The sequence below is a fragment of the Ursus maritimus genome, unplaced genomic scaffold (genome assembly GCF_017311325.1).
Source record: "Ursus maritimus isolate PB19 unplaced genomic scaffold, ASM1731132v1 scaffold_7, whole genome shotgun sequence".
In the NCBI taxonomy this organism is placed as follows: Eukaryota; Metazoa; Chordata; class Mammalia; order Carnivora; family Ursidae; genus Ursus; species Ursus maritimus.
In genome coordinates, this window is record NW_024426885.1 from 26,524,420 (window position 1) to 26,535,304 (window position 10,885).

Sequence of the window (10,885 nt, forward strand, 5' to 3'; positions counted from 1 at the left end):
AGTAGCCTTCATTCATTGGCACCTTCCGTTGGCTAGATCTTATGATTTATATTTTATGTTTATTTCATATATTATCTCTAATCTTCATAATATTATAAAAAGTGGTGTGATGATGACTGTTTTACCGATAAAGAAACTAAAGCGTAGACAGCTCAAGGTCATATAAGTACTAAATGATGATGCCAAGATATGAACCCAGGTTTCTCTAACTCTATAGCTTCTTTCTATTACATCCCACTGCAGTCTTGATAGGTTCCATGTTTATTTCCTATTCTATAAGAAGTCTCACTAAGTGTCTCTATTGTCACCTTGTGGTTTCATCCTCATTTGGCAGCCTGGCTTCTAGGGAAAGACATACATGTTGCCCTGGCTGAAAGTGGGTGGCTAGCAGTCTTACGTACTCTCCCCAAATAGGTTATACTGTAGATGTCAGTTCAGATTGAGAAGGTAATGAACACAAGTTTGCTGTCAGGTCACATCCTATTACTTAGATGTCTGCAAATTCTCATTCTTGGAATTCAGTCCATCAGACATTTGAGACTAAACAATTTTTCACACACAAGGCATAGACCTCTAACATCAAGATTGGATAGCCATTTGCCAGGAACTTTTCCATTGGTAATTCTCCTTTGCTGCTATCTTTAGGCTAGAAGTTACTTCCCATTTCAAAGGCTCTGCTAAAAAAAACTTAAAAAAAAATGGGGCCCAGGCTACTGAATAGTCTGTGGGGAATGCCTATCATATGTGCTTGGGGAAAGGTGTGTGTGTCTGAACCTCTTCAATAATATTGAGCTTTTTGAAAATAAATAAATAAATATATATATCTCACTGTGCACTGGGGTCTCTCTCCTTCCTGATCCTGATACAGCCAGGAGCTTCACAACCTGTATTATGCAAAACTGGCCTCTCTGGGCATCTCTGCTGAGTTTTTCTTTAACCTATATCCTCTTGGATAACATCAGGATTGTTAAGCAGTGGGTACTAGATATTCTTTGACTTCTGGCTAATGCATTGCCAGTTACACTAAGGATAGTGGGGTCATTATGGAAGCCTGCTTTCATATTGAATAGAGAAATTAGATTTCTTCTTTACCAGAATCTGAATGAAGATGTGCAAGGCCCTATCTCCTGGCTTATGGTTAGAACTATCTGGGGATAAGAACTACCAAATGTCTATTGTCACCAGAAAGAACTTTTCATTGTAAAATTAGTAACCATTTATTGACTATTCCTTATGTGTTAGACATTGGACAGTCATCTCATATCATTCTTATATCAGCTTTATAAGGTTATAGTATGGGTAGTGTTATCCCCATTTTATAGATAAGAAAACTGAGTCTCAAAGAGATTAAGTAATATGTATAAGTTTACAGCTCACTAGTCGTTGATATGGGACCAAAATTCATCTCTCTGACCTTAAAGCCTATGTCAGGCCCTTCTCCTCCAGAGACTTTAGGGGAGGGGTTTAGGTCCCTACCCCACTCCTAGTTTGTTCTTCCTTCACCTGAGGCAGAATATTTCAAGGCAGAGAAGAGGGCATATGATCTTTGAAACTGAGGCCATTTATATCTTCCACCTAAATCCAGAAGATGTTCCTTTGTGGTGAAGAATTATTTCTACACAAAGGTTCTTTGGGTTAGTTTGAAATCGGTAAGTACTTCCTGGGCTGTGAAGACCATTCCTCTTAAGTCCCAGGAGCTGTCCAGGTAGCTGTGTAGCCACTGGGATGATAATGTTTTTATCAGTTGTATGTGGAGTCAAAATGTTTATTCCCATGTTCTTTTAGGAAGGTGAATTCAAATTCCATTTTATAGGGATGCCTGAGTGGCTCAGTCGGTTGAGCACCTGCCTTTGGCTCAGATCACAATCCTGGAATCCCAGGATCAAGTCCTGTATTGGGCTTCCTGCTCAGCGAGGAGCCTGCTTCTCCCTCTGCCCCTCACCCCACTTGTGCTCTCTCTCTCCCTCTTGCGTGCATGCGCTCTCTCTCTCAAATAAATAAATAAAAATCTAAAAAAAAATCCATTTTATAGAGAGAGACAGGCTGAGGCTCAAAGAGCTTAGGTAAATTGTCTGAGATCCACTGTAAGAGTGGGATTCCCAGTTAAGTTCTTTTTCTGTCAGGTCCCTTGCCAGGACCCAGGCGTCTGTCTACTGAGGGCCATATGTGGGCGTGTAAGGACTCCTTAGAGAGCCTGTGGCTTGTTAATGTTTTTCTGCTTTTGGAACTGCCTTGAGCTGAGGTGGTGGGCATGGTTCTAGGAAGCCCACAAGCCCAACAACCTGATGACGGAAGGTGGGCTTGCACTTGGGAAATAGAGTGTTCCCTGATGGATTGGGGAAGGACCTTTGGAATGGCCAGAAAGCCAGAGACTGGGGTTACAAATTGTGGTAAAACCTAAGGTACAAGCACCCTGAGAGATTGCCTTCTGCCTGAGTACTGTCCTTTGCCACGTCCCAGGCCAGTGTGGAATGTGAAGCCCAAATGGGATATGTTCCTAAAGTCCAAAGGTACAGAAAGCCAAATCCTAGAATAGGAATGTAGCCCTAGTGCTCCAGAGTCCCAAGTGGGCTAGGGCCCAGACCTGAACTTAGAATATCTACTTCTGGGGTGCCTGGGTGGCTCAGCCGTGAGGCGTCTGCCTTCGGCTCAGGTCATGATCCCAGGGTCCTGGTGTCAAGCCCCGCATCAGGCTCCCTGCTGAGTCAGAGTCCCCTTGCTTGTGTTCCCTCTCTCGCTGTCTGTCTCTGTAAAATAAATAAATAAAATCTTAAAAAAAAAAAAAAAGAATGTCTTCTTCTCCTGGGAATCTAAGAGAGGTGAATAGGGTGGGAGATGGAAGAGGCAGAGTGGACTGAAGGCAGCTTACCCGTGGGTAAAAAAAAGAAGAAAGGAAGTACGACCTGATAAGAGGAGAGCTGAGGTCATGCACTAAGTCCAGCCAGGCCTCTGCTTTCCTTCCAAGGAACTGATAGTTCAAGGACCTTCTCTGCTTTCACGTCCCTTAAAGAAACTGAACTAATTCTTCTGGCAAAAACCAGATTTGTTGGGAAATGAAAAGTCCCTGTTCTGAGTGAGATCTTAGACCTTTCACTTGGCCGTGGTGGGAGGAGAAAGCCCAGGTGATCAGGGCAGCATGGCCTGAGGCCTGAGGCTCTCCAGATGCAGCATCTCTTGACACGCTGCACCTTCTTCTCAGAACTGGCTTGAGCATGGGATTTGTCTTAACCTGATACCCCTCAGGGCTGGCTGAGCCAGGATGCTGGTCATAGGCATTGCTGAGGCTGCCCTGAGTTCAGGGTTAGGGAAAGCATGTATTATTCTGTTCTGTCTGGTTCCTGGGGTCCGGTTCCATCTTGGAGGAATTTTGCTTTTTTAAGGGTTCAAGACATTCACTTCTGGTCCAAGACCTTGGCTGTAGATATTTCAGCTGCAGGCACAGCCCACACGTATGAGAGGGCTGGATTACTTTGTGGGTGACTGCCATTGCTGAGTACTGGTCCTCCTGCTGACAGAGCTGACAAATGGAATTAGAAGCAAAGGAGCCAGCCCATAATAGGGTCTCTCGGATATAGCCAGGCAGAGTGACCTTGAGGAGCTAAGTGTCTGGAGGAAAGGAGACTGAGTCTGGAGCCTGCGTCGGACCTTTGCCCTAGCTATCCCTTCCCCCCAGACTCGAGGACATAGCCTTCCCTGTGTTCTCCATCATTACCCTCCCCTCAGAAATTCTTGGCAGGCAGAAGTGTTTGCTACCAAGTGAAGTGTGTCCTGGCACAAGACTGAATTGGTGAGAACAGCCCAGAGGTACTTTTGTGCCCCTCAGGAGGCCATCTTCCTCCCTCTGACCAGTCCTGACTCTAGGTTATTCTCTTCACCCCTACCTTCTGTTAGAATTAAGCCTCACAATGGGACGCCTGGGTGGCTCAGTCAGTTAAGCTAAGTGTCTGCCTTCAGCTCAGATCATGATCCCAGGGTCCTGGAATTGAGTCCTGCACTGGGCTCCTTGCTCAGAGGGGAGCCTGCTTCTCCTTCTGCCTGCTGCTTCCCCCCTGCTCATGCTCACTCTCTCACTCTGGCAAATAAATAAATAAAATATTTGAAAAGAAAAAAAAAGAATTAAGCCTCACTCATTCCTCCCAAGTTCCTTACTGAGCTGGGAGCTCTCCATGACATCATAGACTTCCCACCCTAGTCAGATCAAGTTACAAAATAGCTAGCACCCAGATTACCACAGTGAGCAGTCATTCCATCTCCTGGTCTCTCCTTTCTGCCCAGCTCACTTCTATCTTGATGTAGTGCATTTCCCCCAAGTTGTCCTAAGACCAATTCATGGTCTTAACAACTGAGGTCACACCAGAACTTCCTTTTGGAACCACAGAGATCCAAGGTTCCTGGAGTTAGTGGAGGTCTGAATCTACCCACCCCATAGAATGAGAAAGGGGAGAGACCCCTCATCAGAACAAAAGATGCAGTCTGCTCTAGCTTAGTCAAGAAAGTGTCCCCTACATCCCAAGGCTGGAAGCCCAAAATTTTGATCCAGGCAATGGATGGGAAGACTGAGTTGGCATGGAGAGATGAAAACAAGTGGCAGATGGTGCTGAGGAACATCCCGGGACTGAAGAAATGTGGTTCCCAGAAAGGGAAAAAGGAGACATTGGCAAATTCTTACTCAGCAACTGTGACAACCTGGCCAAAGAAAGCTGCGGGATATGGCTGAGAACACAGTTATGGTATCAGGATGCTGCTGAGCTCAGACACTCACTGTTCTGTCACCTCTTCTCGTGCTCTTTTACCATATCCCGAATAAACAGCCGTGGTGGCCAGGCGGGATGGGTCAGGAAAAGTCAGGAATACAAGAGATTAGAAAGTGGTCGCAGAGGGCTCCTGCGTGGCTCAGTCAGTTAAGCATCTGCCTTCGGCTCAGGTCACGATCCCAAGGTTCTGGAATCGAGTCCCACATTGGGCTCCCTGCTCAGTGGGGAGCCTGCTTCTCCCTCTGCCTCTCCTGCTCCCCCTGTTTGTGCGCTCGCTTGCTCTGTCAAATAAATAAATAAAATCTTAAAAAAAAAAAAAAAAGGTCCCAGAAACCTGAGGAATTGCTCTCTGTGGCCAGACTTTTTTCTGGGTGATAAGTAATGAGCATAGTCTCTGGAGGTGTTCCTCCAGATTGAATCCAACCCAGGAGGCAGCAGGAGGGGTCTGGGGACCAAGTGACCTAGGGTTTGAATGGCCTAAGTCCTGCCTGGCCCTTGACCTCCCCCAGGTGCTGGAGGTAGTACGAGCCAACTATGACACGCTCACACTGAAGCTGCAGGATGGCCTGGACCAGTATGAGCGCTATTCGGAGCAGCACAAGGAAGCTGCCTTCTTCAAAGAGCTGGTGAGTCTGCCCCACCGCCATCTCTGCCTGTATCTCCAGGGCCCTTTCCCAGCCAGTGGATTATACTGTGCAGGTGGGCATCTAGGGAGCAACCACAGTTTGCCAAAGGCCAATGAAATAAGGCTTGAGGGGTCTGCTGAGATTGGGTGTGCAACTTCTCTTCTAAAGCAGTCCAGGACCGGGCAATGAGAGAAGATATTCCCCAGGGTACTAGTGCCAGGCGGGGAAGGGTGAGGGTTAGGGTTCTCTGAGGCGAAATTGCCCATCCATCTCTCTTCTGCAGCCATGGAGACAGCCCTTGAACAGCTCCAGCTGGGCCTGGGGTTTGACGTGTGTTCCCAGTGGCAGCTCTGGCTCATTACTCCTTATCCGTCCTCCAAGCAGCTAATGAGAGTCATTGATTCTTCTCCTCCTTATGCAATCACTTCTTCCTAAATTCCTAACTGGCTTCTGGTCTGAGTGCCCTCCCAATCTAGTTCCCCTGTCCTCATTCCCTGCCCCCACACTCCCTTTCCAGTCACTCAGCTTCCTGCAGTCCCCACCCTTGGCCACCTGGAGCCAGTGAGCATTTGCTCTGCCTCCTACTCCACCTCCCAGTCAGCCCTGCCACAGAACCGGCCTCTCCCTGCTGATGGTCTCTCTCCTGGCCTGTGCTCAGAGCTGCTCTTGGGAGAAGCTAGGCCTGCCCGTCTGGGTCCTGCCACTCCACCTACCTGGTTGTAAATGAACATTGTGGCTGGAGGCTGAGACCAGGACACACTGTACCTCCTTCCCATAGCTCAGCCCTCCCGCTGAGCTGGGTAGAACGCACCTCAGTCCAGCTTTTACTTCCCCCTGCCAAGTTTGTGATGAAGGTGCTGGGTTGTAGATTATCTGTCTTGTGCTAAACACAGCCCGACTCTGACCCTGACTTGAGATTCCTGAGATTTTGGACTTCCCCAGGGTGAGGAAGATCTGGAAGTGAGTGAGTTGGGAACGGGGAAGCCATGAATATAAAGAAAGCAGAGTCAAGCATCTTTATGGGGTGCGTGGCAAGTCTTTAAGTTGATGTGGGGTTTTACTGGGGGCCCAGACTTCACAAAGAGAGTAGGACATTGGAGAGGAAAAGACCGTGAAGGAGAGAGTTAGGGGAGCTCTGTCTCTGGCCCTTTGGTACTAGCCTCGCCTGACTCAGTTCTCCTTATATCTGTACCTCTGACACAAGGGAGCAAAGAGGGTCTGGTCCGGCTCAGAGCTAATGATCTTGAGCCGCCAGCTAGTTGCTATGCTGCCCTTTCCTCTGCCTCCTGTCTGATGACTTCATTACATTTCCTGTAGCTAAGCAGAAATAGGAGGAAAGCTCCCTGGTCTTTGGGGGCCGGGGTAGATATGCATGCTTTTTCTCCTTTTTCCCCCACTTAGTCTCTCATACACCATTCACTTCTACTTCCCATGAACAATGCTTCTTCGAGAGTGCGATGGATTCCTCCTAGAACCCACTCAGAGTATGGCAGGAAGTTTGGCCCTCTGACTCCTTCTCCACAGGTCCTTTCCTCACTGACATAGGCAACACTTCCTGCAAAGGTCTCAGTTTATGGGGAGAAAGTGTGTGAGGGGAGCAGTGGGGACACAGCAGGGATATGTACCAGTCTTTCCTCTAAAGCAGGGGGTCTTCTTTGTGGTATGGAAAGAGTGTTAGACTGGGAGTTAAACCTGGGTCCTGCTTCCAAGCCTGGGGCTCACAAGCTGTATGACCTCCTCTGGTCATCAGCCTCCTTGGATCATACTCCTGCCATCTATGCCAGACAGGGGCTGCATCTCTAGGTGTTCTTTCCAACCCAGAAAAGTAGATAAATACAAAGGAAGAGAAGATCAGAAATGCATTCTCTAGTCTCATTTTCTCCTCCTGTATCAGACCACTGACCAGACCAGTCCTCCTCTGCGTGGCCAAGGCAAGGACAAAGGCCTGAGCTCACCCTCCTTCCCTGTCTGTGCTTACCTCTACCTCTTCAGGTGCTCAGATGCTCTTCTCACATCCCCTGAAGTTGCTGTCTCTCAGCCCCTCTTCTCTCCTCCCACTTACACATAACTGCTCATTTGCCTGCAGAAATGATAGCTGTTAAGATTCATCTCCTATAGAGAAACACGTAGCACTGCATCTTGGCTTTGTCCCTCAGGCACTGCCCTCTGTTGTGTGTAACCAACTCTCTCCTCTGTTTTCTCTCTGCCTGTGCCCTCTTACCTTCTCCAACCCTTTCCCAGGTTCGATCCATTAGCACCAACGTCCGGAGAAACCTGGCCTTCCACACACTCAGCCAGGAAGTCCTGCTCAAGGAGTTCTCCACTATCTCCTGAGGCCACGCATATCTGAGCAGCTGCTGACTGCCCTTACCCTTGCGGCTCCTGGGCTGGAGGGGGACTGAGGGGAGAGGGGCTGTCCCCAAGGTTGGAGAATAACACAGATACCGAGTTCTCTCGGTGAAGGCCGGGCTTCAGTGGAGCTTGGACAGCAGGGGCCAGGAGGGGCAAACCAGGGATAATCTTATTTGGGGAGGGCTTGGGTGGGCACAGGGAGAAGCCTTCAAGAATATGGGGACTTCCAGCATGGGCTCCCTGGATACCCTCTCACATTTCCAATTGAGATTATAAATTGTGGCTGCTGACTAATTTTCAGGGGCTGTTGGGGCAAGTCTTAGGATGATGCCAATATCCTAAGGGTCAGTGGTTCTCTGAGGCGTCTGAAAACAGACTCTCAGATGTAGATGGAGCCAGTTCTGCTTTCTTTGGGCCTGGGGCTGAGCTGGGCTTGAAGTCTGTGTCCCCTGCAGGCACTCTGTCCAGTCATTAGGACCCTTAGCTCAGCTCAAGGTAGGGTAGGAGTGGAGGACCTTTTCTCTACTTTCTAAATCTGGGAGACTGGAGATTAGAATATGCCCAGTGCCCTGCTGTCCAGCCACCAATTTCTGGATTTGATTCTTGGCACCAGGAGTACCTGTTAGCTTCCCCTGCCTTCCAGCCCATTGATTGGTCAGCACTATAGGGTCACAACCTTAGCTTTTAGTTTTCAGTCTGGTTTAAATTGTCTTTAGGGTGTGTGTGTGAAATAAACATTGACAGGTTTTCTGGAGCCCTCAGGTGCCTACTTTGCTGGTTCCCTTTCCAGCAGCCTCCCCACCTTCCCAATCACCTTCTCCTCTGGGAGCCTCTCCTGCCTCTGCTGAGCTCCCCTCCACTGTTCCGCCCCCTCACCCGGCTGTTGTTTACATCCAGCCTGCCTAAGAATTTCCTCAGGGGAGGAATCTGTTCCTGTTGTGGTCTGGTGACTGGAAGGGAGAGAACCTGCTGGGGGCAGGGTGCCCTCCATCTGAAAGGGACCAGGTGAGCATCATGGAGAGACCATTCTGTCTACCCATATTCTGGGTGGAGCCACAGGCAAGTCTCCTGGCCTTTGGGAAGTTGGCCCATGGTTCCTCCTCTGGACAGCCTCCACTGGACTACTGTAGGCTTTCCATACCCCGCAGCTGCTTTCAAAGTAGCTGCTGCTCTGAGCTTTCCCCCCTTCTAAAGCACTTTCTAAAGCCCTCAGGTTGGCAGGGAACAAGCAGCAGAGGAAGACTCTGGAAGTGCAGGAAACCAGCAGTGAGAGCAGGTCTGGGACCTCCCTGGCTGCTATTCCACTTAGCTTCAAATCTCTTTAGGATACTTGCCTTCCCTGGGAACCAGAGTTGTGGCTCCACCATTGAGCAGATAGGCACTAGTTCCAGAGAATCCACCAGCATGCTGCCACGTACAGACGCAGATTCCTGAGAGATCAGGGGCTGGGTCATCTGATCACTAGATGGGGTAGCTCAGCCGGGGGCATGTAGTGTTCTCCACAGTGATAAACCCCAGAGGAGCTGGAGCTGGAAGCTGGTGGCAAGTTGAAGTTATTAAAAATTGATTTGTATGGGATGGTCTTTTTAGTGTCTTTTGTTGGTTTGCTTTCCTTCATCTCTGTTACTCGGACCTCATTTCTCAAAGACAGTTAAGGTAATCTCCCAGGTGGTCGTCCCGTCTGCCTATCCTCACTTTCCTCCTAAGTCTCCTGGCCCTAGTGGAAGGCAGTTAGGTTAAGAGATGTATAGCTTCCCTTGCCTTTGCTGCTTATGGATCCCTTTCCTATGAAATGAATAAGGGCATGAAGCAGTAGCAAAGGACTCCTTGCCCTCCACTGTAAAAGCCCATCTCTTGGCCCATTTACATTTATCTGTTCTAAGAACTCCAAACAGGAGTCCCATCTTCATCTAGAATTCAATCCTTAAAGGGGCTGCCCATGCTCTGTCCATGCCCCAGTATCTATGCCAGATCTGTGGAGAACCCTCCAGAGCCAGGGGAGAGCCAGGAGCAGGGCATTGCTCCCAAAGACAGCCCTTCTTTTAGCTGCTTGTCCCCCTCTCATGCCTGAACTCCTACCACAATTCCTGCTGAGTTAATTGAATCAAGTGCTTGGAAATTAAATCCAATTGAAGACATTAAATGTGCTGGGGTCACTTTAGCTGAAGCTTTCAGTCTCATCAGGTCACCCCTCCAGAGGAGCCATGGGGCAGGCAAGAGGATCACGTGGGACACTGCCACCACACCATCCAGACCCACCAGACACTGCCCACCCCCTTCCTTCTGGTGGTGGTGGTGGGGCTCTTGTGCCCCAGTCCAGTAAAGAGCCTGGGGAAGATCAGACAAGTAGGCTCAGTCACTCAGTAGCCATTCCTCGGAGAGCTGGAGGCAGCCCAGCTCTGTGATAGCCCCTGGCTTCAGAAAAGGAGCTAATCCAAGGGAAGGGGGACTCATAACAAGAGCGTGTCTTACCCCCTCTGTATCTTCACTTGGATCTCCCACACCATTCAGTCACTCCCCAAATCTTCTGGAAAACAGAAGGAATCTAGGACAGGGCAGGTGACAAGAGAAGGGCAGGAAAGTTGAGGGGGGGAAAGGAACAAAAGAACAAGTCTTGAGAAACACCTGGTTCACTCTTTTCCTTTTCTTCCTGGTGGGCCAGTGGGGGTCATTAGATCAGGGAAGAAGGTACCGTCAGAGTGAACGTAGCCCAGAGACGGGGTCTTGCAGTGGCTGAGGGTTGGGGTCTTTCTGAGAGAAGAGGAAACTCTAGTCCACTGGCCTGAGACGAGCCTGTTAGAGTCTGGGCTGCTCTTTGCTCTGCATCCCTAACCCCCTCCTCCTAGCAGGGTGGGCACCGGCAGGCACCACGGAGACCCATACATGGGAGGAGAACAATAGAGAAGATGGGGGCTGACTTGGAGATTGACCTGGGCAGGGCACTTAAAGACTTACCCTGGACGGTGCTGATGGTGGGGGAAGGAGTGCCCAAGAGTTGGGGTGGGGGAGCACCGTTTCTTCCCGGTGGGTCCTTTCTGGCCCTCCTCCCTCCTCTCCCCCAGGACCCGTGGCTTCAGGTTTAGGGGTTAGTGTTGCTGGAGAACCAGCCTCCCTCCCCGCACTTCCCAGCTCACCCTTTCACCGGGTTCCTCC

The 10,885-nt window shown here is 49.5% G+C and overlaps 1 protein-coding gene across 3 annotated transcripts in view; it reads left to right on the forward strand.

Annotated features, from left to right (window-relative positions):
- The window catches only part of ARMH3 (armadillo like helical domain containing 3), a 176,268-nt gene extending 166,963 nt beyond the window's left edge, over nucleotides 1-9,305 (forward strand). For all 3 annotated transcript variants that reach the window (XM_008709348.2, XM_008709239.2, XM_040623871.1), the window contains 2 exons: nucleotides 5,264-5,380; nucleotides 7,622-9,305. In XM_008709348.2, coding sequence (XP_008707570.1) covers nucleotides 5,264-5,380; nucleotides 7,622-7,714 — 210 coding nt within the window. In that variant the 3' untranslated portion in view covers nucleotides 7,715-9,305. The remainder of the gene's footprint in view (nucleotides 1-5,263; nucleotides 5,381-7,621) is intronic.
- Nucleotides 9,306-10,885: the final 1,580 nt, after the last annotated feature.